The sequence below is a fragment of the Botrytis deweyae genome (assembly GCF_014898535.1).
Source record: "Botrytis deweyae strain B1 chromosome Unknown BDEW_002, whole genome shotgun sequence".
In the NCBI taxonomy this organism is placed as follows: Eukaryota; Fungi; Ascomycota; class Leotiomycetes; order Helotiales; family Sclerotiniaceae; genus Botrytis; species Botrytis deweyae.
In genome coordinates this window covers 1,044,700-1,070,343 of record NW_024066209.1, presented here as the reverse complement: position 1 = coordinate 1,070,343, position 25,644 = coordinate 1,044,700, and the positions used below count along the sequence as shown (strand labels likewise).

The following is a 25,644-nucleotide window of genomic DNA, read 5'->3' as shown; positions in this document are numbered from 1 at the left end:
GAGTTGCAAAACTTTGTGGAAGAGGTGTGCTTTTGTAATGAAGAGATAAATATTGAGGTGAGTATAAAACACACCCAGCACGTCATCCTAGATAATAGAGCTGTAGATTCGCGTTGTATAAGTAGGTATATCATATTATATACGCTAGGTAAAAGTCGAGTGCGTAATTATTCGAATGATTCTTTAGTTTAAGATACTATAGATACCAGAGTGAATACTACAGCCCCCTCTAGCGTGGTTTTTACTAGCTTTCTAGCAACTTAAATAGCCTCAACCTTTCATAGGAATACAATCAAGCTTTTCACCCTCTTCAATACGTATTTTAGCGTCTTTTCTACTATGAAAGGAGGTACCGCTCGCTGTATTTGCTATAGCTTCTGTTGTAGGATGATCAGGAGAGATAAATGATATATAAAATCGTATATACAGGTGCTATTGGTGATTTTACCTGAATACGAGATTCCTTTTATAGTATTTATACTCTATGGAAAATATGGATGAGTTTGAAGAGGTTTATATAATAAAATAGTATAGTAATATCTCAATCATATATATAATAAGAACGTTATTAATTTTTTTAAATTAAAGGAGATATAATATATAGACTATAAAGTAGGAATATAGCTTATATAATCAATATTATTAAATAATGTAGTTCTGATATTAATAATGAAATAGCTTTTATAATTCAATAACCTATATCTATTAATAATTCAACTTTCTATTTAATAGTTTATTAAGTTTTCTTTTTTAGAAGCTTTTTATATAAATTTAACTTTAGATGATTTAGATGATTTAGATGATTTAGATGATTTAGATGATTTAGATGATTTAGATGATTTAGATGATTTAGATGATTTAGATGATTTAGATGATTTAGATGATTTAGATGATTTAGATGATTTGAATGATTTGAACAGTTTTGTTTTGAGATATAAGGGTGTAAAGTTTCGATGAAGAGATATAGGTGCATAGATGTAAAGATTGATTCTGAATATGACTTTGAATTTGATACTATAAGACCTTGAACCTTTTTCTTATTATCCTTATTTTCATCTTTGAAATATAGTGACTATTGACAATGGATCAGGTACTTCAGCTGATGGTCCAAGTTTAAAAGGAGTCAATCTATTATAGATGAACAATTTTCTATTTCTTATGCTCATATATCTTTTAAGAATACACCATTCCCAGTCATCCCTCTTGACAATTACCATAGGTCCCTTATATACATGTCGTGTTTTGAAATAGTAGTAAATAAGAGAAATGCTAAAAGCGTCAAAAAAAAAAAGTAACCGGACATTAATTCATGTTCTCAAGCGTCACTGGAAGAGTAAGCGGCCAGAAAGCAAAGAACCAAAAGGGTTATTAGGAATATCAGTACCCCGATATTAATAGCCATTCCGTATTTTCCAAGAGACTATCTGCGATTGGGAAGTGGCCCTTGCATACATCTCCAAATAAGATAACTGATGGTGATATAGTAAAACAAGAGAATAGAGACAACACCAAGAGAATTTATAGCGTTGAGCGCAAATGCGAAGCCCAGGTTGATGAGAGATAGCAAGCAGCTCACAACAATCGATACGCATACTGCTCGAAGAGGAATGTTCCAACCTGGTGAAATCTATCTCATAATTAGGATAACATACACATACAAATGGCGAGAGAATTAATACCTTGAATGACCAGCCGGAAGCAGGGAGACCCTGATCTCTAGCAAAAGACCAAATTTGTCGGGATGTAGTAGCTACCTCACTGACGCAACAAGATAGAAGTAAGATAATCAAAGGTGTGACCATGATGTTGGTAGCAGTGTAACTCTGAGTGGAGTTGTAAAATAGCTGGATAAATGGCTCTCCAGTTTTATTGTTGAGAATACTGTCTATGTCCAATAGAAAAGATCAAGGTGAGGATCATGAAGAAGGTCACGGCAGCATTTGGTGCGATAGACCACATAATAGCTCTGTGAATTACGATAGATGCATCTTAGATTTCTTCAGCTACAAAAATCAGGCGTTAGCATATTGATCGATGTTGGCGACCATTGCCGAGTGTCTACTGGTCGATATTAAATATAACAGGAGGAATTGAATCTCTTACACATATGAATAGAGCAATCGAAACCAACCAAAGCACCAAAAGGTACCGTCAAGCCAATCATAGCCGATAATCCTTTACTTGGAAAACCGCCTTCATTTGTGAAATCAGGTAAAACGTCCGAGGCGTGGCTGAGATTGGGGGTCAAAATCCAAAGAGGAATTGTAATTGCTAACATACCGAATACGTGCAGGACTAACATCACACTTTCAATAATAGGCAAATGCGAAGATATCGAGGTGTTGGAGATGACAGAAAATGCGAGCACGACAATTGTGAGCAAAGTGGCGTGGTAACTTTGACCTACATAATCCTCGACATTCAAAGCGATGAGACCTTGCTACAATATCGATGAATCAGCGACTGTCTGGCATCAAGAGCTCTGGCGTGAAACCCAATAGCAACTTAATGTACGATTCAGAAATCAGTACGATAAGAATGTAGTGCAATATGAGGCTCTTTTGGCGCAAAAGCCGCCAGAAATAGACATAAAGATTATTAGATCTGTCAAAGTCCTATCGAAGCAAAGCAATCTGCAACATTTGAGGTGATCACTTCCCTTCTAGGTTATCATTGCATTCTTACACATCATCCCAAAATTCAACTTCACGACGAGTACAGGGCCAATTCGTTGCCAGATTCGGAACCGAGAAATCATGGTAAAACTACTTTCCTATCTTGTGGCTTTAGAAACGCAATGCTCTTTGTCTATCCTCTAACCAACCATTTAGAATGCATTGCACCAAGATGCGGCTTATGTGCTTGGAGAATTTATTGATGATCTGCATGTGTATGGGGTTTCAATTCTCTGGAATGCCTCTGTCTGGCACCCCTTGAGGATTTTCTCACTGGCTTGCTGGCTCAATAAATGACTATTCCATGTAGGTTTGTGTGACAGGACGCTGATATGCACATTTGGAATTTTGCCTGCTGCGGGAAATATGGTTGAAGCATAAGTGAAACTGTAGAGGAATCCACATCTATCCCTCAATTCCCTGATAAGATTTAACTTATCCTCCCCACAGATGGATAGTCATAGATTCAACTGATTGTGACCCTTGAAATTGATTCTTTAGGAAAAGCACCTTGCACCGGTCCTCGGAGATGTCTTCAGAAATATCTGTTTCCCTTCAAATTATCCGGTAAACTTTCTCAGATAAACTCAGATGGTTGCTACCTTCTCGGTTGAAGTATTGAACCAAAGCTTTTTCGTACGCAAATATTGTCGCCGGCTAAATTGATCAACTCCTCGAATCGATATTATAGGCTCGATATATATACCGCCAGTTAGATAATCCACAACCGGGATCTTCATTCTGATATGCGAACAGCTTTCTGAGTTTCCATCCATCAATTTATTCATAAGACTCAAAGTACTGCCCTCTGATACATTCCAGCCATGGCAACTACAGATGCAGGCTCTAAGGCGGGACTCGAAACTTTCGAGGGCATTAACATTGATTATGAAAAGGCTTATCAAAACAACAAGTTCAAAATCGCCTGTGTTACAAAGGCCATCTCCATACTCCCTTCAGGATCGAAGGTCCTCGATGTTGGTTGTCGAACCGAAATTCCGGTTTCACAAATGTTATCTCAAGCCGGTCTAGACGTCGTCGGCTTCGATATTTCTCCTAAAATGGTGCAGCTTGCACAAAGTAGAGTTAAGGGCACCTTCTCCGTAGCCGACATGGCCGAGTACGAAGTTGAGCAGGAAACGTTTACAGGGGTCTTCATGATCTTTGCCCATCTCCAGATGTCGTACGCTGCCGTTCATGCCGCAGTGTATAAATATGCCAGAGCGCTACAACCTGGGGGAATCATCGTTCTGGGACAGTCGCCAGGAGATCACCATGTCAAAGAAGAGTCCGCATATGATGAAACTAGGACCTACGTTGAGGACTACAATGTCCCCTTCATGGGAGAGCCGTTGCCAACATTCTTGATGAGCGCGAAGGGTCAAAGGAACTTTTTCCAATCGATGGGTCTGGAGATTGTGAGCGAAACAATTGACTTGTTCCAACCAGACAACCCAAGGTGCGATCCAGAAATGCAGCAGTATATTATTGCAAAGAGACCAGGTGATGAACCAATATCACAACCACTACCTCTTCCTAAGACGACATAGTTGCAATTTATGTCATATCTACCCGTGATAGAATCGTAGTACAGTTCAAATCAAATGTTGCTTCTACTGCCATGAGTGAATGAGCCATGAAATCAGAACTGATTGTGATTTCTCAGAAAACTTGACATCCGCCGAGATATTATTTAGGGTGTTTTCAGCCGAGAGTTTAGGTTTTGATAGCCCGATAAGCGAACTACTGAGGCCGATTTGAATCATTTGGCCAAAACCCCAAAAACAGATTTTTGCCTGAACTTAAATCGTATTTAGAATTTAGTAATATACTTTTATACAAGAAAATCAATTCAGTACACAACCTTAAAAGAATATATGAAATAAAAGGAAAACAAATATATCTATTAATTAGAATTTAAAAAATCAACTAATATAATTTTTTTGGAATTATCTCAAAAATTGAAATTTATATTCAATTTAATAATTTTGAAAAATGAGAAATCAAATATTGAAATTTAATCTTTTTTGAAATTTATTAGAATATTTTGATATTGAATATAAATTTCAGTTTTTGAGATAATCTAAAAAGAATTATAGTAATCGATTTTCTGAATTCTAATTAACAATTTCATTACTTTTTATTCTATTTTATAAATCTTTTTAAAGTTGTATATTGAATTAAATATTTATATTGATATTAAATATATTAATTAGAAATTGTATTAATCATATAGTTTAAGTAAAATAAGCTTGAGTTTAAGCTTGAGATAAGGAATTCTTATTAAACTTATTTTGCTTATTCTATAGTAGTCTATATACAAAAAGAAAAACTGAGGAATTCTTATTAAACTTATTTTGCTTATTTTAGAATAGTTTATATACAAAAACGAAAACTATTTGAAAATAGATTTTAAATATTAGTATATTTTTTATAAAAAAATTTGAAATGAATTTTAAAAACAAATAAATAAAGCTAACTCTAAAGGCTATTCAATAATATGATTTATTTTATAAAAATTCTTTAATAAGGTTGAATTCTATTTTTTTTTATAAGATTTCTATAAATACATTATATAGATTCTAAAATTTCTTTTTTCATTAGGCAGAAATCTATTTTTGGGGTTTTGACCAAATGATTCAAATCGGCCTTAGTAGAACCCCAAAAGTTAAATTTCCTTACAATTGTAGCATTAAGATTCGAAATATTTATGAGCATATAGAAAAGAGACTAAATACGTATTGAAGGGAGTGAAAAGCTTGATTGTATTTTCTATGAAAGGTTGAGGCTATTTAAGGTGCTAGAAAGCTAGAAACCGCGCTAGAGGGGGCTGTAGTATTCACTCTGGTATCTAGTCCATCCCAAAAAAGACTATACGCCCCCGTATAGAACTGTATAGAAAATCAAGTTATCCCCTGAAATTTAAGGCCAATTGCCTCGAAAATGGAACTAGCTTTCAAGCTAAGAACCGTAATACACCATCCACTCTCCAATCTCCTAGCATATTGAGACCTGAATTGTCTTTCCTGTTGTATTATCGTATTGTATACGATATTCCTGTCGAAACTGAACTATTGTGTGACGTACAATCGAAGAACTTAAAGGGTAGGCGTAGAAAAAGGTAACTTATTCGAATTCGAAAGGAAACATTAAAATGACCTGGATATTCTATACTATATGATAGGGTCCCCAGCTGACATTGAGTCACTACACAGTGCTCTAGAGCCTACTAATAGCTCTAATAATGTCCTCAAAACCGTGTAAACTTAAAATGGTATCGTAGAGAGTGATTGTAGGTTGACTTGTAGTATAATTGAAAGGTCGAATATCGTATTTGTTGAAAGGAGGAAGGAGGATTCGAAAAGGGTTCGAATAAGGGTTCGAATAAGGTCCTCAAAAAGGTGATTCGAAAGAGATCTCGAGAGATTTCGAAAAGTGATGCTATTCGGAGATTGAGAATGGAGAAATCGAAAGGAAGAGGGGTTTCGAAAGGTATTGCAGCCTACAAACTATCAATAAAGACGTCGCAGAAAACTGTAATATATCGTATTGAAAAGGATAAAGCAATTCGTAGTATTTAAAAGGTGTTTTCCATAGCTAATGGCTTATAACTTGAAAGGAATCAAGAGGAGGTTGGAAACCATATCCATTTTGTCCCTGCATAGGTCACCAGAAAAGACGTGTAGAATGGGTAGGGTTTTAGTATTAAGTGTAATGCATATTATATTGAAAGCTATGTACAATCCAGTTGACTATATCAATCAAGATGATTATGTAATACGCCTAATGCTCTTAGCCTGCTTTCTCATATAAATTGAATGTTGTTTAGCTAATCTCTAGGTCCTAGATTCAAGTACACTTCCAATGCAACTATTGTTTCAACCAATTGCCGAATTGAATCAGTATTCAAACCCCATGTAGAAAATCGGTTTGTACCCTGCTTTCCGAGTCTAACATCGTACGATGTTTACATCCGGCTAAATTGCATCTGTGTTACAGTAGTACAATACCTAGTGAGGGGTATGGATGGTTGGTGGGGTCAGGTCGTATTATCACATTGCTGTGCCTCAATCCGCGTATGCAGGGAACGCGAAATCGGTGCAAATGATACAGGGATTTGGACGCGATGTGGTTGTGAAGTAGTATTGACTGGTCATTCGATAGCTCTTGCGAGAATTGGGTTTTTATTGGGTAAGCTTCCTGGAAAACAGATGAATTGAATTTGTTTGTTTGTGAATTACATGATAGGTTATGAAATATGGCTTCGTGACTAGCCGTTGCATCTTTGGGTATCTCCTCTCCATATAGTCTCTACAGATATTCCGAAAAAAATCTCCATCGCGTCCTTAATTATATACAGAAGAAGTGAAAGTTGCCATAAAGACGGGATGACAAAATTTAAGTGGAATTGTGCTGCAGCTCACATCGTCTTTGAGCCCAAACACCGTTCATTATTCCCTACCACAGTTCATCCGGCTGATCATAATCGTATTTCCTTCTCGCAATTCTTTCTTCGGCCTGCCCTTCAAGATATCTCTTTTTGACAGACGCTGGCATTTCCGGTGGCACATAAGGTTTAATGACCCATTTCTGATCCTCGTTATCTTGTCCGACTCGAGGTTTGTCGTATGGACTTATCTCTGGAGGCTGATAAGCCACCCGTGGTCCTTGTTTTTGACGCTCGATAGAAAGCTCTTCTTGAGCCTCTTGCAATTGTTGAATGTGCGGATTCCCGGCCTCTGTGGAAGTAAGTGATGGGATTCTTTGCAGGGGGTAATATGTAGGTGACATATGATTAGTTTGATGATATTCGCTAGGGCCTCGAGGATGACTTGGGGGATACGTTGGACTGAAACGATAACTATTAATTGAGTTTTGACCTGGACTCATCGTATTCCCTTTGAGACCGCGTAGGCTTTTGAGACTAGATGCGAACGACAGAGGCGACTTTGGAGTGGTCGGAGGAGGTGGAAAATAAATGCCATTATTGCTGCTTTTGCTACTCTTTCGCCTTCGATCTTGAGAGTCTTCTTGATCCGGAAAAGTAAATGCAGTAGGGGAGCTGTTTGTTTGGAAGAACCGATTCGGCCGACGTCGAAATCCAACATGATGAGGGTATTGATAGTGTGGTGGAGTTTCAAGGGCGCGTTGTCGTTGTCGTCTTGAGCGAATGAGGTAGATAGCTAATGCGGTACATATAAGAACGAATGGAATGGTCAGGGACAAGGCGAGGATAAGTCCCAGTTTATGATCTTTCTTATCCCCTTCTGCACTCGGTGTCGTCGAGGTTATGTTGAAAGTATGCGAGACGATAGATTGGCCGGTTGGTATAGTGACATTGCCGTTATCGTTGAGAGTCCCGGGCTCCTGCAAATTTGTCAGTATGCTCAATGTGGGTATATTCGATTAAGAATGTTAAATCAGAAAATTTCATGGAGCAAGTAATATTACTTTATGCTTTCGCGCATTTTTATCACTTAGCATCCTGAAACGCGTAAAGAGATATGTAGTACGAAAGATATGGTAGAAATGTGAACGTGTACAAAAACAAGACTTTTCTTTATACCCGCCCAATGTATTCGCATGAAGCTTTTCATGGTCTGCCCTCACAAATGCTCCCGTGATACAACGCCCAAATGATAAAGATACCGATCTCATGTCTTAGGAATAAATTTTGGTATGCTTACAAGTAGTAGGTAAAACACAGGAGATAAAGATAATGAGAATGCATATGTCTGAACTGTCCAGTTCAGTGACGTATCTCCATCATAGGATTCTGTGATATCAGCATTAGTAAGAGACAATGGTTGCAGCAACGAGGAAACAATCATCTTACCTAACAGGGCTGGACCTTTGGAATATCCATTTCCATCCGCGTTTTGATTCCATAGTGCGATTGTGTAGTTTCTAAGACTCGTTTCCCATGATAACATTTGTTGAGTCCCAGTCACCCAGATCGGATTCTGAGTCGCCTCTGCACTCGGATTGACGAATTCTCCAGGAGACGACATAGATGAGACTAGCAGCACCAGATCAATGAAGATGAGCCAACACAGCATTTCAATCTTGTGTCCGCCGAATACAGTTTCACATATCGGATTTATCGAAACACTGAAGAAGGAACGTAAAAATATAGAATTTGGTCTGTGCTACCATACCAACCTATATATCGTATATATCAGAAAGAAGCGGATGATTTTCAACTGAACCTTGTACATATTGATCTGGGTATACCTGAGACTTGGGGGCTTTTGATGCGAAAAGCAAAAAAGTTGCAGGTATTGTTGCGAGGATCGGCGGGATGACACCACGACACCCAGCCTAATCAGTGCACTCAACCAAACTGTCGGGTCGTCCCCAAAGTTTATAACCCTCTCATTGGATGCGGATAAAGTAGCCATAAGCGCGCACTAATTCACTAAAGATTTATTGGGTGTGGACGGCCCCAGTATACTGAATGCATGAAAAGATAAAAAGCCTATCAGGATGGCCAAGGAGGAAGCAATGGTTAGGGCTCGAAGAGCCGTTTTTCACTTGACCGGCAGTTTTCTGCGCGTAGATGAATAATTTGATTGGACGCGGGAAACGGGAAACGGAAGGACATAAACATGTAAACAGATCTGCAAATCGTATTGAGAAAACATTCTGGGGGAAAGATCTAGGCGATCGCCGTTGTGGCAGCTCTCTTTGAATTCATTTGAAGAATAATTATTCATTCCATGACAAAACAAAACAACATGATATACAAGAAGCACTCGATAACGATTATGTTATTGCAGAGATAGTATATACAAAGCCTAGGCAGAGAATATCATCCAAGAACTAGGCCATGCTTTGTTAAGTAGATGCAGGTAGAATGAAAACATCACAACAAAAATGAACAAGTATGGTAAAAGGCAAAGATGCAGAGGTGGCAGTTAGGAAGGTGGAAAATATCCAGCCCCTCGATAAGCCGATAGAATCACCAATAAGAAGTTTCAGTCAATTTAAATCCTTGTTGGTGTTGTTGTTGTTGTTGTTGGAAGGAGATGTTGATCACATGCATCTTAAATTGACGGTGCCTTCCGTTCGCTTGGCACGAACCACCCACGGTCCCACTCACACTCCACCATGCTCCACCACACCCTCTCGTACCTCAGGTTTTGTCACGACATTTACAATCACATCTTATCCATTTCATTCGAATACTACAATGTAGGCAGACATCGACAAGCTACGGAAACATGATTTTTGATGTCATAATGTGCCATGCACCATGTACCGTATCAAGAGACTATCTGCGGCCCGTCCTGTTGATAAGCACTTCAATTACTCCGCTATATTAACCGTAAGCAAGGCTCATTTGAAATGTTAATGGAAGATACATCTGATATCGAATAGTCATAGGATATCATCGGCCAAGGCTTTACCAAAGGGACAAATGAAATCTACCAAGACCGTGGGTACCTATTGATCAGAAAATCTGAATCGGTGATTAATTTCTAACCGTATATGCCGAGGTGTTCGCTTCGATTCGCTTCAATGGTTTCCCCGTATTGCTCCCTGCTGATTCTTCCTTCCAGGCTTCTCATGAACCTTTGGGTTACATTGCATTATATCAATATTTGATAATACCATTTTCTGCTTACTTGGATTGCGTACGCCTACTGACGCGCTTTCACCACGAGATCAAATTGTGAACCTTCGAGGCCTCGCAATTGATGCGTCAATTGGACATGCGCCTTCAGCTGTTTCCTTACCCCTCTTCATTTGTTTCACGCTTTCTACATGAGGATGCGTACAGTTCAAAACAGCATCTGCTTCACCTAAACTTCAGATCTACTAGCAAGCGCAGTCATGAGCTTACCCTATAAATGTTGTGATACACAGATACAGCTTTATATTTATATGCATCACAAGTGTGAATGGCACAACGCCATGGTAGCAGCAAGGAATAGAATCATCGTGATGAGATAAATAATCTCTCAGTCACACAATTGATGGATTACCTAAAGCTGAACATATCGACATACCAATCAATCGCTGATATCGCATGGTTTCTGCGTAGTATCGAAACTCTACTTTCAGCCGCGCTCGAGTCTTTTCTGTTTATTCCCTTCAATGACGTAGATATTCTTCTTTCACCAGGACCGCTTTTGGAAGACTATGAAACCATGAAAGCTCATACGTTGTTCTCATCTCATCTTTTCACTTTCACCGAAAAATGTAATTATGTGCAAACACAGCAAACACAGCAAACACAAACCGCTTAATTATAATTCAAAACAAACTCTCTTCTCTAACAACAAACATAGTCCAGATGGCTTAGTGGTAGCGCACTAGGTTCTTCACATCCCCTCAAACGGGACCTCTGCTTAATGTCCGAAGACTCGTTTGCTTGATAACTCAGTTCGTCTAGTTTGGTTCCGGTCTCCGAACGCGCTACCTAGGAGAGATTGAATTTTTGCCATTTTATTCTCTATTTTTACCTGTCGATATTTTTTGGACGTGATAATGCTAGTGAGAGAGGAAAAAAATATCTTGATAAAGAGATTACTCTGCCCAAAATTCAACTGATTTGGTTTCTGGGCACATGGTGAATAGTCTCACTGGTGATGATCTCATTTTTTTTTCAAGCAAATCGATATTTTTGCAATTCAAGCTAAGGATTGAAACTTCCATCAAAGTGAGGATTATTGTGCGCCTCAATTCCACTAGTCTCTATCTTCTACCCCAACAACAATAGCTAAATATTCTCGAACTTCTGTCCTGACAGTTCCTAGGATAGTCAAATAGTAGAGTTGTTTCAACGACAAATGTTTTGATGATAGTAACGCATAATTCATGGTAGAGCTTTGTGGTTAAGAAGTGTGTCGTTCAATGCCTCAAATTTAGGCTCAGAGTTAAAAATGGCCCTTTTGTGATTTTCTGAGAATGATGAATATAAATTTGAAACTAAATGTTGCAAGTCACATGGTCTCAGGGTCATCAAGGGTAGAGCCCCAAACAATTTGCAGCGCAATCAGCTCCAACAAGAGGCCCTGTGAATGAACTCTACTATGCTTTTGAATCAAACACCAGATATCAAACAATTGCTCCCCCGCCTCTCAACCACGCCCTAACCCATGCTCTGACCCCCTTATCCCCAACCCCTTTCATATCCACCCCTCTTCCTTTCAGGTCACCTCTCCTCACATCTTCCCAAATCCCACACGTTTCATCGTACCTCTTCCCACTCCACAGTTCCCACATACAAATCCCCAACGCATACAGATCATCTTCTTTGGTCGCTTTTCTATCCCTTCCTTTCATCCACTCATTTGCCCTGTTTGGAGAGACTATCCTGCCGTTGAGAACTGGTGTCCATTGTTCTTCTTTTTCATGATCAATTGAAGCTTGAAAAGAAGAAGTCGAAATGAATAGAGAATCGTGGAAATTACTAAGTTTAACACTGACTTGATCGTTCGAATTTCCAGAAGCACAGAGCAGAAAATTTGAAAGATGAATATCGCCATGTACAATGCCTTTTTCATGTAACCCCGACACAACCTGACGCATTGATTCGGAAATCTTCTTCCGCTGGGTGGGCAAATACAAACGGGGAGTTAGAGGCATTTCTTGAGCAATTATGAGACCGAGTGTGCCATTTTGGTAACAATTGGTGTTTTCGGGAATGGAAACAGTGCCGTGAATAGTCACACCACATGAGCCAGCAGCAAGATGCATTTGTAGTTCATGAGGCGTAACACCTGACTTGTATAGGAGAGAGTGAGAATGGAAAAAGTGAAAGTTGTTCGTTAGGGTGGACGCAAAGGGAGTCGGGTTTATGAAGGGAGTGATGGTTTCGAGGGGATGGTTCGGAGGTGTCCAGTGCGATTCGGCTTGAGATGTTGCGTCCGAGACACTGGAATATTGAGATTGAGGTGGGTATTCTGTGGTCGTGGGTTTTGGCGAAAAATTATGCGAAGTTGAATGTGAAGGGAGTTTGGGCTTGTACTCTATAAACGAGGAGGCTTCGCAATCGTAACTTTGAGGTTGCCATTGAGTGCTGATAACGTCACTTCGTGATGCTATGTTCGGAGCTCCTCGTTGATGTGGCGAAGAATCTGTGCTGTTCAGTATTTGAGATTGCCAAGATGCTGTGTTGTTATGTTGTTCCGCATTCTCCGCAGTCCTTTGATAAGCTGATGCATTGTAGCGATTATTCCACTCTCTTGACATCGATATCGGGTACATAGCGCTCAAGTTATTCCCAGTAGATATCGGGGTTCCGTTGTTTTGTACTGTGTTTATCCACGCTAAAAAGCCATAGTTTCCGTCCTTAGCGACTGGTGTTGAGGTAGGCGGCGGTGGAAACGATGTTAAGAGACTTGGAAGTCCCATGTTTGGGTTAAGATCTCTCGAAAATGGTGGATGAGAATTGTAAGACGATGGGGCAGAGAGTTCTTGATATTCTTCACTCCCAGCTATCCCTTGCGGAGTCCAACCAGGCGGCGAAGAGCCTACAAATGAGTTGGAGGAATTCGCTAATTCTGAACAACCCAAATCTCCCCACATTTGAAGGTCTTCGTCCGAAATGAGGAGGTCTTCAAAATCGACTGTGCCATTATTGTGGTAATAAGGCTTGCTGTTGCTTGGCAAAGAAAAGGGGTGATCCATATTTTGCTGTATTCACTCGCGTCAAGGAAGACTAGGGATCTTCTATGGGGAATCGGGCTTGTGATTTATGGTCTAGCTGGGCTTTAATGCATATCTGAAGTCTTTGGGTTGGAGCTGCGACCAGAAATTTGACCTGAAAAGAAGAGTTTTTTTCTCTCTCTTTCTTACCCTGTTTCTCTTTTAGGTAGTAGTGGCGAGGTACTTGTAGGCGTCTCGGAATCAAGATCACCATTACGCAAAGACCTATCATGGTCGTCGTGCGATATTTAGTTGCCATGCGAAAAAGATCAGCGGAATGGTAGGAGTGAGATGATGACTAGAAAAAAGTGCTTATAGAAACTTCAATCGTGAATTACAATAGAGTTTCTAGGATTGTGAGTGAGATTTCAGTTCAGACTTCGCCTGCTCGAGATCTATCAGGGCACAATATGGCTCCATATAACATCGGAAGTCCGCAATTGTATTCACCTACGCCCCCAATAATTCGGATCCCTTTTTTAGCTTCAAATTATCGCCCCTAAAAACCTCATGGTATCGATTTGTACCCATCGCACGGCAATTTTTGAGCATACCTTGGGCATCAATCTTGACTCTGACAGGTATGCTATTCATTGCGTTTGTTCTCCGTGGATGATAACCGAAATGGTGTACGTAAAGAAACTTGGGCATGAATGTCAATAGAGCAAATCATAAATCATGAGAGGGATATTTTAAGAGTACATACAAATAGGATATCCGGGATCATGTTCCTGAAATACCGGGCTTCAGGAGGCCGTGAAAGTGAAAAGTTTTCAATGCTCTCGAAGCAGCCACTTGGCTAGAATACTACAATTCTCACTGTCACCACTTGATTGGGATCAGAGCTTTACAGTAAGGCAATTCACAAGATTTAATGAAGATTCATGCAGTTTAACTATTCGTAAAGAACTAGAACTGTCCATTTTTATCTCCGATCCAAATATCAAAATTGACCGTACTCCAAGCTCGTATCCTTTTCCCTCGCCAAAAAAAAACTCCCATGTAAAGACGTGATCATTTTATTTCAGAACGCCCCTCCTAGCCTGGCAATATGAAGGTATTCTACCCCTATTTTGATTCGTTCCATCTTCGCCTCTGTTCAACATGCTCCAGATCTGTCTTCACAGCATTCTACTAAAGCTCGTAACTAGTTCAGCAACACAACCCCAAGAATAAAGAAAACAATCCAAGCCCCATTTCGTCTCAACCTACTATCTGCCTGCTCAGAAGACCACAGAGGCGATTTGACTCGTCTCAGTATACATGGCTCCCGAACGTGGAGGAGTGGATTTTTGGAGACAAAAGAGGACCTCGTGTAGGATGTCATCGAAATATGGGAGCGAGAGATCTTGCGTGCGACAGTAACATGCTGTGAAGTGGAAGATCTATTCGTGCATGGCTCCAAGAAGCTTATACCAAAGTAGGGATAAGTATTTGAGAAAGAAACTGACAAAGGAAATGAGATAAAACGAGTGCAATTCATGTGCTTAAACGATCGTGTCTTTGTGGTATTATTCGAAGACCTGCAAGCATCGTTGCAGAAATTTTGTAAGTAAGTAAAGTTTAATGAGCGTGTGGAAAGTGTAGTGTGTGTATGAAGTTAGAAATGGTTTCAATGAAACACTATCCTATCACAAGCTGTTAGTGGATCTCATTTTGTGAACCACTCGACTACATATATTTTAGAACATACCAATGTCTTGATACCTTTGCTCGGCTTGTTTGAGATTCTCAAGAGCAATAGCATTGTAGACTGTTGTTCTGCCTTACGCTGGTGCAGCTGTGGCTTAATTTTTGAAATCCAAGATTGTATTGATCGTTGGGAATGGATGATAAACTTGAATAGCTTAAGGTATTGAGATACTTTGAACGAATAAAAGATCAATCGTAGCCCGCCTTTGCCAAAACAGGCAGGATCTATTCTCGCATGATTCTCGATTGTCACATGTTCATCGTCGTAGATATGAGCTCACACTAGAATACACATTTCTTAGATGTTGGTTTAAGAAAGATGTGACGTTCGAGCTTGATGATGTGAGGAAAAGTTGGCAGATTCCAGCTTTCAAATATACGTAGCAGTAGATAGAGAAGACCTCTGAAGAACCATAGTCGGCCGCGAGAATGGCAATCGGCCTGGCTACGCATAATGAAATTTTCATGCCTTTCGTGTAAAATTCTAGGCCCCCTTCATTTCTGAAAGCTCATCTGACTTTCTGCTCAGTCTGCGAAGTTTCAACAACCTTGATCCTTGGGAATGGTCAGAAATAAGGTGCAAAATTGGTCGTTATGGTCTAAATCCTTTCATATCGACATTCTTATCGTTTGAAACACCAACGATCAATTATTTATTAGAGATGTAAAGAAGCTTGCCTGCGATAACCCCATCGCCGACCCAATAACTCAAAACAAGACCGACACTTCAGCCCTATAATGAACTTTCAAACATTGAGAGTGCACTTGGCCTCTTTGGGTTAGACCGCAGTCGAACGCCACTATTGTTGGCAGCCACACTTGTACAACGGGGTAGGTACCTACCTACTAGGTAACCGAGGTAACCAACAAATGTAAACGAGCAAACATACACCAGCCCTGGAGGTCTAAGCAATTGCGAACGCAGTTTCCTGCAAAGATACAAACAAATCAATTTTGATAAGGATTTAAATTGCGTCTCAAATCGGAGGGAGCGTTTTCCGTTAACAGGATTCGTCGCAGAAGGTTGAAAAGATCCAACCAGCTCTCAAAATGGATCTTCGAGATTCTGTCCATATCTTGGACCAGAAAACCAGAGATATGCATGGAGCACAGAATCATTCCTCTCTGTAGATCCTCCGACAAAATGAGGACCTAAGGTAGAGAGGGGAACTTTTTCTTGGATGCTTACAAGAGCCTCAATTCGACCTTGAGCATGACCCAAAAATCAAAATCGCTCGGGCGCGTGCGATATTGACTTTGCGCACTGTTAAGGTTAGCAGCTACTCGAGTACTGAGCACTAGATTGATTACGTTATCGATTAACGTCAGTCTGATGAACGACCAAAAACATCGCGACCGCTGACTTGAGCGCTTGCCGTTTGTAGGCCGCGGTTATTATATACTGTCCTGTAATAACAATTCTTTTCACTCAAGAATTGGCCTAGTGGGTTACTTGGTGGTTCGTAGTGTCTGTTTGAATTCATAAAAGTTTCTTGGGTGTACCTAGATCCAGTGATCTATCGGTCAATATGGTCAACAATTGAAGGCACAGCAATTGCACAGCATGGACATTCAAGTCAAACCAGAGGTGGAGCAATGGATACTATGGTTTACCAACAGTCGTATATAGTGAGCAAGGTCTTCTAGTCCTCAAGCCATAAGCCAGGTTATCTATCTGCTCAAGTTGAAATCTAGCAGTGCAGAATTTCTTATCTGACAGATTTTCCTTTCGTCATTCATTTTTGTGTTTTTTAAAGAGTCACTCATTTGCACCGTCGCCACTACTTAGTGGCATTATCCTAATTTCACACCTTCAAAATGTCCGGCCGTGGAGCATGGAGACCCATGAGTATGTTTTTCAGAAGTCCTTGTAAAACTAAGATTGACCCTATTTCTCGCAGATCCAAAGAACATTACTGTTCGAGCTGCAGTATGGATTATTGGAGCCATCCCATTTTTTACATTCTCGGGTAAGCCCACAGACTTTCCTTGCTTCTTGTCCGATATATCAATTCGTAGACCTGAGCTAACGTGTTGATGTTTAGCCATGTCGATTGCCGGATCTGCGACAACAACGCCAGGAATGCAGAATGTCTTCATCGGGCAAATCGCCAAGGTAGGCACTGATGGATCCAAAATCGGTGGATTGAGATTTGGTTACATGGGTTCGTGAAGATATCTTTCCTGGTTCTGCGAATCTTCGTTAACAAGCTATTTAGGTATTTGTGCTTATGTGGGGGTGGAAGGAAGCAACGGAGATACGTTCAAGAACACAAACGGTTTCCAATGCATAGGCAAGCAGTATAGTCAGTCACCCGACGAAATTGCCGCAACACTTCATGTCGATTCAAATATCATACAGTTAGGACAGAAGTTACAGAACGACATATCTATTTTCATGCCGATGGTCGCACTATCTCTATTTCTCCTAGGATTCCTTGTTGACACTGGTGCATGGCTCCTTGCAGGTCTGGGAAAACCTGCTGGTAAAATCGGCATGGTAGCCATGCCATTTCTGTGGGCATCTGTTGCTACCAGTCTTGGTGCAGCATATACGCTTACTGTCTCCGTTAATGCAATCAATACGGTACTTGAAGATACAGCTGTAGGATGTTCTGCAAACGTACAGATTGAACAAGGGAAAACGCTCGAGGGACTTCAGTGGGCTGCATTTGCCTTTGCTCTTCTCTTTTCATTTGGTATTTATATGGTCACCAGAGACACCATGTATGGATTTAATATTGCTCCTCGTGCCAGATCTCGTGGAAGAAGAATGAACGATGCGTACCCCGATGAGTATTCCGAAGAGGAGCGATCATTAAGTTACGAGAGATAATCATAGCTGGCAAGTTGATGCATCAACAATTATGTAGATCGAAATCTGGATATTACTGGTGTAATATGAAACCACATATTGAAAGGGGGGCACAGAAGCGTGATGTGGCGTTTACGAGATGTATAAATATTTCTGTTTGGGTGGGTGTTTTTACTTTATGTTTTTCTATTTCTGCTAGTCAGCTAGAACAATATGATTTAATTTGGTTTATGCTCTTGGTTTCTAAAAAGAATTATTCTCCGAATTCGAATGATTCATAATTTCATACTCTCCCATCATTTTTTCATACACGAGTCGAGTTGTACGTTCAAAGTTGAAATAACCGTATTTCATATTCAAATTCAATAAACCACTTATATCTCACCGTGAGTTCAAGTGACAGTTTGACGCCTTCGTAGTACTAAAGAGGGCCACTGGATGATGATGAGAGCTCGTTAGTGTAGTTTCTTTTTCTCGCACTTGATTTGAATTCAAGGTTGACTTGCTCCTCGCACATCTCAGTATCAAATTCTCATAAACATCAAATGTCTTGAGAATATTAGGTTCCAGTGAATTTCTTGCATTTAACCTCCTCTTTGATTGGAGAACTCTCTACTAGGTACATACAGAATACTTATCAGCGAAAGGACTCTTGAAATAAGTATACAGAGCGGGCAAATCTGATCTGGTGTCTGATTCTCGCTCCTAAGGCTTGGATTACCGAGTGGGAAGTAATGGCCAACGGTTTGACTGCTCGTACTTGTTTCAACAAGTCTGGAAATCTCCTTCCGTTATGATTCTCAAATGCAATTTCTCACTGGAAAGAGCGAATTTCGTGAAAGTTAAACAATTCAAATGGCTATTCGATCTCACCCTCTTCGTTTCTTCTGTTTTTCTTCCCTTTCGTCTTCATTCTGGATACAGCGAATTAATAATAATTAAAATTTATATCCTTTATTTTGCCAAAAAAAAAAATTTATGTCAACTCCTATCGATATCCCTCTTACATTCTCCTGCCTGCGGGCTGCATGGCGTGCTATAGGGCATGATGGAAAAACAATCTTGTTGGTGACTGGGTTCCTGGGAGGATTTATCCTCGCCAGCGCAACGAATATACACTTCGATCAGTGTAATTTCGGCCTCGTCATCAATCACCATCATCATGCGGATGGCCCAGCAGATCTTCCAACGGAGGAGAAGTGATAATAGCGTTTTGGCATGGCAGTGAGTAATGACACGCATAGCTATCCGCCACTCTCTGACCTTCTTTCATAGGTGGCCCTGTTGTGACACTGGCCTGTAAGACCAGCCAATCGACAAGTCCTCGTCGTTGAGTAGCACGGTACTCCGACGCAAATGGGCACTTGATTTCTAATGCCTCAGGTTCTCGGCGGTTGTTTTGCGATCCCCATAAACATTCAACAAGAAATGGGCACTTGATTTCTATGGTCCTGTGTTCCTCTATTTGTCACAGTAATCAAATAGTTCTGTCGACGAGTGCTTGGGCAAGAAATGGATATATGAGTCCTACAGTTTTCAGCAGTTTTCTTTCTTGGTCCTCGTCTATAGTGGACCTTGTTTACAACAGCACTTCTTAGCACTTCTCAGCGGTTCTGCAAACTGCAAAGAATACTGCAATGAGGAGAGGACATTTGGGTTCATTTGTTCTGGGTTTCAGCAATTGTCTGATGCTTGATTACGACAATCCTCCTCAAAGGCGCTGAAGGCTATAATAGCTTTGAAAGTGATGGAGAGTACTGCGACAGAAAATGGGCACTTGATCAGTATGACTCTAGCTTGCTCGTGCTTTGTATGATACAAGTGCGGAGCTTATTTGCTTTCGAAGGCCCTGCTGGATAGAGCATTTTAGCAGTGTTGTAATTAGTATACGATAGTATTACTGTGGCTGATATAGAGAGTATAATACGCACGCTAGTACGTATAATAGCCAATCATATCCACGTCCGTACGTATCATACAAACAGAGCTATACTGAAGATGTACTAAAATATGGGAATTCATATATTTTGATTCGAATATTGTATATTTTGATTGACTTTAAGCCTAATAAGGAAAGAGATCATTCAAAATATGTAATATTTGAATAGAAATATGCAAATTCCCGTATTTCGGTATATTGTTAGTGATATTCAATATTATTGAAATATAGAATACTTTCAGTGATATATAATTCAATAATAATTACTGAAATAATATCATAAATATCAATACGTACCACTAAAGTGGGGCGTAACTGAAATACGGAAAATACTAATTACAACACTGCATTTTAGTAAGGTGTTACTTGGAGATTGCTTGGGCTGCCATCGTTGAAGAATGAAGAGCGAATCGCCATAGACCGGTACCATGAACAACCTGTGGAAATAGAATCTCACGGCTCTACTTCTGATTGCTGTGGCTCACTTCGTCTGAGTTACCATTTTGAGATCATCATAAGTCTCATTAGGCTGATGCATGATAAATATTGGCAAAATCTCTTGGCCTCGTGTTTCTCATAAGCCACACAGAGTTCGATAGTCTCTTTCTGGTATGGGAACAATCCACAACGACGAACCAAGCTGCGATACGAGCAAGCTGGAACTCGATCATCACATTAATATGGCCGGAAGAGAGAAAGTAACTGACTGATTGGAGATGCTGGCCTGGTGTGCCCCTTGCAAAATTTCGTTGGCAGCAACTGAAATGAATTCTTTGAAGCCTATGTTACAGGGAACGATTCCTGGAAAGTACACAACTACGAAAAATTTAATCTCTCACTTTTTGACACTCTCGTCACAATTGGCAGGAATCTAGGAGTGGAAACAATTTTAGATTGAAGATATTACTACGTGGCCTCCAAAACTTGATTTCAAATGACCTGGTACGAGAGCTTAAACACCTTGCATCCCCTTGATGGCGACCTTGCTGTCAAAGCTGAAGAAAATTGTGGACTCAATGTTCTTCTTCGATCCAACAAGTACTTTTAATTCTGGAAAACTCTCGCCATACTTTTCCAATCGGCGGGAAGCTTCATTGATAACTCGGTGGAGGTCCGCTGGCTCCACGGTGCATGTCATTTGCCTTTCTTTTATCAATTTTTCAAATTGCTCGATGATGGACCATTTTCGTTGAATTTGGTAGAAGCTGCTGACGACGACAAATGGGACAGTCAAAAGTAGAATCTTATTGTTGAGGCAGCTGGGACAAACTTTGAAGATCGAGAAGGCCATGGTGATAGTTCGGAACGTGGGTTGATGGAGGTCTGAGTTCTTGAGGATGTTGATTGAGGGGGCGATGAGAGTCCGAATCTCGAAAATGTTGGTTGAGGCAGTGATGAATGGATAACAAGTACGAATTTCTGAGTTACTTATATTTGTGGGGGATTTAACTTTCGAACTAAGGAAGACTTGTGCGAAGTTAGTTAAAAATTGGAGTTATGACGAGTATCACATGACATAGTGATTAGTTCACGGCTAGCTTGAACTAAGCAATTGTTATTACCGTATTCTTTTGGAATTTTCAAGGAACGCTAGCCCTAACCCTAACCCGAAAATTCCGAAAGAATACGGTATGTAAGAATCCCTTAAGGATCTCTTTCCTCTTTAGCTATCTTATTCTAGTTGTTTGACCTATATCGATATGCTATAGTATGTGATCGTAACAAGAGTTAGTGCTACCAGAAAACCTTTCATACTATAAGTGACATATTGTCTTACTATTATAAACTAGATAGAAGTTAGAATAGATAGATGTAGGCTTAGAATGAATAAAACAGAAAATCTGCTTTCATTCTCATACATTATCATATAACTCTTTTGGCTGTAAGTCGGGGCTGTTTCATTATTCTTGCAAGAAACGAATGATTCCCATATACCAATGTCCAGAAGAACAACGCCCAGGCTATAGATATCATGCTGCATAATATAGCTTTCTTCGGGACTCGGGCCTTGCCGATGCGGATAATGGTAGAGGTTTGTGTCCCATGCAGAGTTTCTTGATCGCCGTGTTCAACCATCTACCATGCGAAAGTTTTGAAAACCTACCAGAAAAATTGAGCCAAGAGCCGAGTTTTTGTCTTGGAATTCAAGGATAGTATCAGGGCGGATGGTGTTGTGTACGAATCCAAGAGTGTGAATATAGCTGATAGACTTGACTAAGTGGTTTGCGATTCTGAATCGGTCCGTAAGAGTATGGCTAATCTGTGATGAGAGATAATCGCGAAGACTTTTGGGCTCATTACTGAGCTCTTGAGGGACTCGGAAGATAAACCCAAAAGAAGACGGCTTCCTATTGCCGAGTTTTATGACCCGAATTTCACCTTGACACTGAAGTATACCTAGACCTGATAGATCTGTACAAGAAAGCTTTCTCGCCAGCTCTCTAGCATCTTGCATTTGTAAATTGACATCGCCATCGGCATCGCATGGTACTGAGTCTATCAAACCCCATTTTCCAGATTCACTTCTTTGGGCAACCTTGGCAGACGCAAATGGTATATCGCGTAATGTTGAATAATTCAGACCAGCCTTTGACGTGATCAGAGGCTAAGGAGGAGGGTATAAACACAGATTCATTTTGTGACTTGGCTCTTCCCTCTTCATAGTTTACAATATCAATTGAAACTATTCGGTTCCTGGAACTTTTTCGATACCTTCACTCCGTGACATTACATCTCATTGTTTATTTCCCTACTACGGAGAATACAACTTAATATTTCTGAAGATAGTTTCTTGCTCTCCCTGATGTAAGCTATTGCGAATACTTGACCAAAGAAGGGTACATATAGCCAAAAGAGGTATATGGTAATGTATGAGAATGAGAGTAAATTTTCTGTTCTATTTATTCTAAATCTAAATCTATTTATTTTGATTTTTATTTAGTTTATACAATAGTGAGATATGTAATGCTACCTATAATGTGGAAGATTTTCTGGTAGTATTAACTTTAAATATTAGTTCACTTCGCATAAGTCTGCCTTAGTATTACGCAAAGCACAAGTAAGCTGGAGTCATACCGAAAATATGTCCCTCAATTACTGTTTGTGACACTCTATAGATCTTGAAGGATCCCAAGACAAGATTCGGATTCTTCGAACGTGCAACAGGTATTCAGACAATGAAAGTGTGTCTGACTCTCATCGTTTCAGCTCCTAATATGTCAAGAGGCTGTATGTCCAGGAGAAGTCCATGCGTTGAGGTACATTCATGATGTGCATAAAGTTCCTGTCGTAGAGTTATATTGACGTATGAATATTTGCAATGAGAATAAAGCCTTTTGAAAGCTAACGACTGTGATTCTTGGCTAGCACCAGGTTCACGCACTATTGGACTACTCCTCACTTGACAAATGTTTGCATCAACTATAGTGAGTCTGAATCAAACATCACGCATCTCCAAATTTGCTATTCGAGTATATTCGAAAACCATGCATTAATTTATTCTAAAGCACTACCAAATTGTATGTTTGTGACAGAAGCCTGGGCTATCCCAAGATTCGGTGCACTGAGCGCCACAGTTTTGATTTCTTAGAGCTCTCAGGCTTAGCATTCTCGGAATAGAACTCTCTGTGAATATCCATTATAGCTCGAATTTCCCAAGGCGTAATGTCTGAGTCTACAAAGACCAAACTGCCAGCCTTTCCCTTGTACTTTACATATCTCTTCATACTGCATCTGCATTCTGCGCACGGCAGACCGCCAAGAGTCGGATGATCCTTGCAAGTACTGCATTCTCTTTCGTTATTGTGAGCATTGGCAAGACCAAAACGAACGACGACGTTCACTCCTTGGTTTTCAGTATGCAGTGGCTCGTGTGTTCCATGCTTACAGCATGATTGAACAATACCGTCGGATTCAGCGCGAGCAATGATGCTTCCTAGAAGGGCTTTGTGCAACATTGCCGCTACCGGGTATACATAATGACGTCCGTCCGCGAAACCACCCACGTGAACACGCTGCATTTCTATGGCGAGTCTTTCGATTGCATTGATATCCTCGTTATTGAGTCTTCGGTGCATGAGTTCCTGGATGTGAAAGAATGGATGATCTCCGGAAATTGTGTGGAGATCTCTCGCCATAGAGCAGCTAGTGAAAAATGAAGCCTGTCGCCTGAGGTAGTCGTTTCCCAGTATAGCCTCTCCATTTTGAGCCCTCTTATCTAACTCCTCGACTAAATATTTTGCACGTGTACCGGGAATCTTGTACGGAGGGCGTTTCGTGGTGGCTCGTCCCCCTTCGAGACACTCCTCACAGAATAGACGTTTGAGTTCAATGGCCTTCACCTTGATAGGGCATTTTTCGATGGTTCCGAGTTCGCAGCGACGATGTACGAAGAGAGTGTGTGTCTCTTTGCGTTCATTTGTGCAACCGTAAATGAGTTGATAGGTGAAGCACATTGTGGTTATTTTCGAGTATGATGTTTTTCTTAAAAGTCTGAATTCGATGGCCGGGAGGGACTTTCCTTGAGGAAGCAATAGGTATCTAAACAATTTTATGGAATTGAACACAACTTTGCGAGGAAATAAGCCAAGGGGGAGTCATCAATCGAGCAGATAGGCGGAAGAAAGGAGTCATGCTGCACGTGGAATCGAGTGTCACACCTGCTTAGAGTCAGAACACGTGAAAATGTAGTGTTGAAATGTGATATGAACCATGGATCATAAGTGTTACACTTCTCTTGCAGTGATAATTCATTAATCTGCCAATTTATCTTGAACAACGACTGATGAGTATTTTTTTCGACATGAACAATCATTGCATACCAACGTTTTTTTTTACCGGTGAACAATAACTCATCAAAGATTTGATGGTATCTCTAAGCAATCTGAACAATAGTGACTTATCAATGTTGGCCCATCAATATCCGAAGCTTTTTCGAACATTATACCATCGAAATCCTCGCAAAATTCGTGTTACGAACTGTCAATGATCAAGTCAACCAGAGCGATTTTCAAGGATCAAATATCTTTTTAGACATCAAGAACCAGCATTTATTTTGTAGCTTGTATATACCTATTTTGACCACCCTCTTTTGGTGCTACAAAGGCGCTCAACTATCACTTGCACTTACCATGAGAGATACAAGTGGTTTATTGAATTTGGATACCTATGAATTACATACTCAAATCCGGCCATTTATTTCGCTTACGTAGAGGCATCATGTACAACAACAGACAGCAACCACCAAAAACTGTAAGCATTAAGAATAATTGCCCCAGAATATCTATATACCATACTCGATATTGAATAGTCAATACAAATTGGTCCTAAATGACAAAGCCATCACAGTATTTTCAGACCTTATGAAACACTTAGGAGCAGTCAAAAGCGTTGGCCATTATTTCCCACTCGGTAGTCCAAACCTTACCGAAGCATTGAATTCGCCTAAGAGAGAAATGGAAGAAATGGAGGTGGTGCAAGTGCTTATTTATACATAAGTTCGATTTGCAAACGTTTACAAGATGACTGAGTCGTGGGCCATGGCAGCTTGCTGGCCTCAAGTGTGAAACGATTATGGTTCTTCGAAGCTACCACTGGGAGCAATATGTTATTCTAGACACATGGGAGCATACAGCTACTTGAACCACTAGACAAAAGGAATGCTGAATGACCTCCACGGTGTTGAGACTTCAATGCGGACAAATCAATAGAGATGTGATATAAATCTCATTTTAATCATCATACACCAGAGCTAGGCAAAGAAATCAATTTAACGCAATCGATCGATGTCGTAACACTGTTGAGAATCAACCAACATGCATATGTATGATGATCCATCGATGACGAGGCTGAATAGCAGCCTTGTTTTA

The 25,644-nt window shown here is 40.2% G+C and overlaps 7 protein-coding genes across 7 annotated transcripts; 2 read left to right on the top strand and 5 right to left on the bottom strand.

Moving 5' to 3' along the window:
* Positions 1–1,420: 1,420 nt before the first annotated feature.
* EAE98_001018 (uncharacterized protein) lies at positions 1,421–2,443 on the bottom strand (the record flags this gene model as incomplete). The annotated part of the gene is made up of 3 exons (XM_038948635.1): positions 2,106–2,443; positions 1,680–1,881; positions 1,421–1,627 (listed from the first exon to the last, which is right to left on the bottom strand). The coding sequence occupies exons 1-3, from the start codon at positions 2,300–2,302 to the stop codon at positions 1,421–1,423; spliced, it is 606 nt and encodes a 201-aa protein (XP_038814901.1). The 5' UTR covers positions 2,303–2,443.
* A 1,056-nt stretch (positions 2,444–3,499) lies between these two features.
* EAE98_001017 (uncharacterized protein) lies at positions 3,500–4,225 on the top strand (the record flags this gene model as incomplete). The annotated part of the gene is made up of 1 exon (XM_038948634.1): positions 3,500–4,225. The coding sequence occupies one exon, from the start codon at positions 3,500–3,502 to the stop codon at positions 4,223–4,225; it is 726 nt and encodes a 241-aa protein (XP_038814900.1).
* Positions 4,226–6,909: 2,684 nt separating this feature from the next.
* On the bottom strand, positions 6,910–9,069 carry EAE98_001016 (uncharacterized protein). Its single transcript, XM_038948633.1, has 3 exons — positions 8,512–9,069; positions 8,363–8,451; positions 6,910–8,042 (listed from the first exon to the last, which is right to left on the bottom strand). The coding sequence occupies exons 1-3, from the start codon at positions 8,732–8,734 to the stop codon at positions 7,134–7,136; spliced, it is 1,221 nt and encodes a 406-aa protein (XP_038814899.1). The 5' UTR covers positions 8,735–9,069; the 3' UTR covers positions 6,910–7,133.
* A 2,669-nt stretch (positions 9,070–11,738) lies between these two features.
* On the bottom strand, positions 11,739–13,313 carry EAE98_001015 (uncharacterized protein; the record flags this gene model as incomplete). The annotated part of the gene is made up of 1 exon (XM_038948632.1): positions 11,739–13,313. The coding sequence occupies one exon, from the start codon at positions 13,311–13,313 to the stop codon at positions 11,739–11,741; it is 1,575 nt and encodes a 524-aa protein (XP_038814898.1).
* A 2,590-nt stretch (positions 13,314–15,903) lies between these two features.
* Positions 15,904–18,042, top strand: EAE98_001014 (uncharacterized protein). The gene is made up of 5 exons (XM_038948631.1): positions 15,904–16,295; positions 16,409–16,872; positions 16,925–16,993; positions 17,069–17,188; positions 17,243–18,042. Exons 2-5 carry the CDS (start codon positions 16,842–16,844, stop codon positions 17,857–17,859), a joined length of 837 nt encoding a protein of 278 aa, XP_038814897.1. The 5' UTR covers positions 15,904–16,295; positions 16,409–16,841; the 3' UTR covers positions 17,860–18,042.
* Positions 18,043–20,729: 2,687 nt separating this feature from the next.
* EAE98_001013 (uncharacterized protein) lies at positions 20,730–21,068 on the bottom strand (the record flags this gene model as incomplete). Its single annotated transcript, XM_038948630.1, has 1 exon — positions 20,730–21,068. One exon carries the CDS (start codon positions 21,066–21,068, stop codon positions 20,730–20,732), a length of 339 nt encoding a protein of 112 aa, XP_038814896.1.
* A 2,251-nt stretch (positions 21,069–23,319) lies between these two features.
* On the bottom strand, positions 23,320–24,231 carry EAE98_001012 (uncharacterized protein; the record flags this gene model as incomplete). The annotated part of the gene is made up of 1 exon (XM_038948629.1): positions 23,320–24,231. One exon carries the CDS (start codon positions 24,229–24,231, stop codon positions 23,320–23,322), a length of 912 nt encoding a protein of 303 aa, XP_038814895.1.
* Between the last annotated feature and the right edge of the window lie 1,413 nt (positions 24,232–25,644).

What these genes read in the sequence shown, in the direction of transcription:
- EAE98_001016 (XM_038948633.1), bottom strand. Translation starts at nt 8,734, where the DNA reads ATGCTGTGTTGGCTCATCTTCATTGATCTGGTGCTGCTAGTCTCATCT. An exon ending in CAAAGGTCCAGCCCTGTTAG is followed by an intron (nt 8,452 to 8,511) that starts GTAAGATGATTG and finishes CTGATATCACAG; the next exon opens with AATCCTATGATGGAGATACG. An exon ending in CTGTGTTTTACCTACTACTT is followed by an intron (nt 8,043 to 8,362) that starts GTAAGCATACCA and finishes ACAAATTTGCAG; the next exon opens with GAGCCCGGGACTCTCAACGA.
- EAE98_001014 (XM_038948631.1), top strand. Translation starts at nt 16,842, where the DNA reads ATGTCCGGCCGTGGAGCATGGAGACCCATGA. An exon ending in CCCATTTTTTACATTCTCGG is followed by an intron (nt 16,994 to 17,068) that starts GTAAGCCCACAG and finishes GTTGATGTTTAG; the next exon opens with CCATGTCGATTGCCGGATCT. An exon ending in ATTGAGATTTGGTTACATGG is followed by an intron (nt 17,189 to 17,242) that starts GTTCGTGAAGAT and finishes CAAGCTATTTAG; the next exon opens with GTATTTGTGCTTATGTGGGG.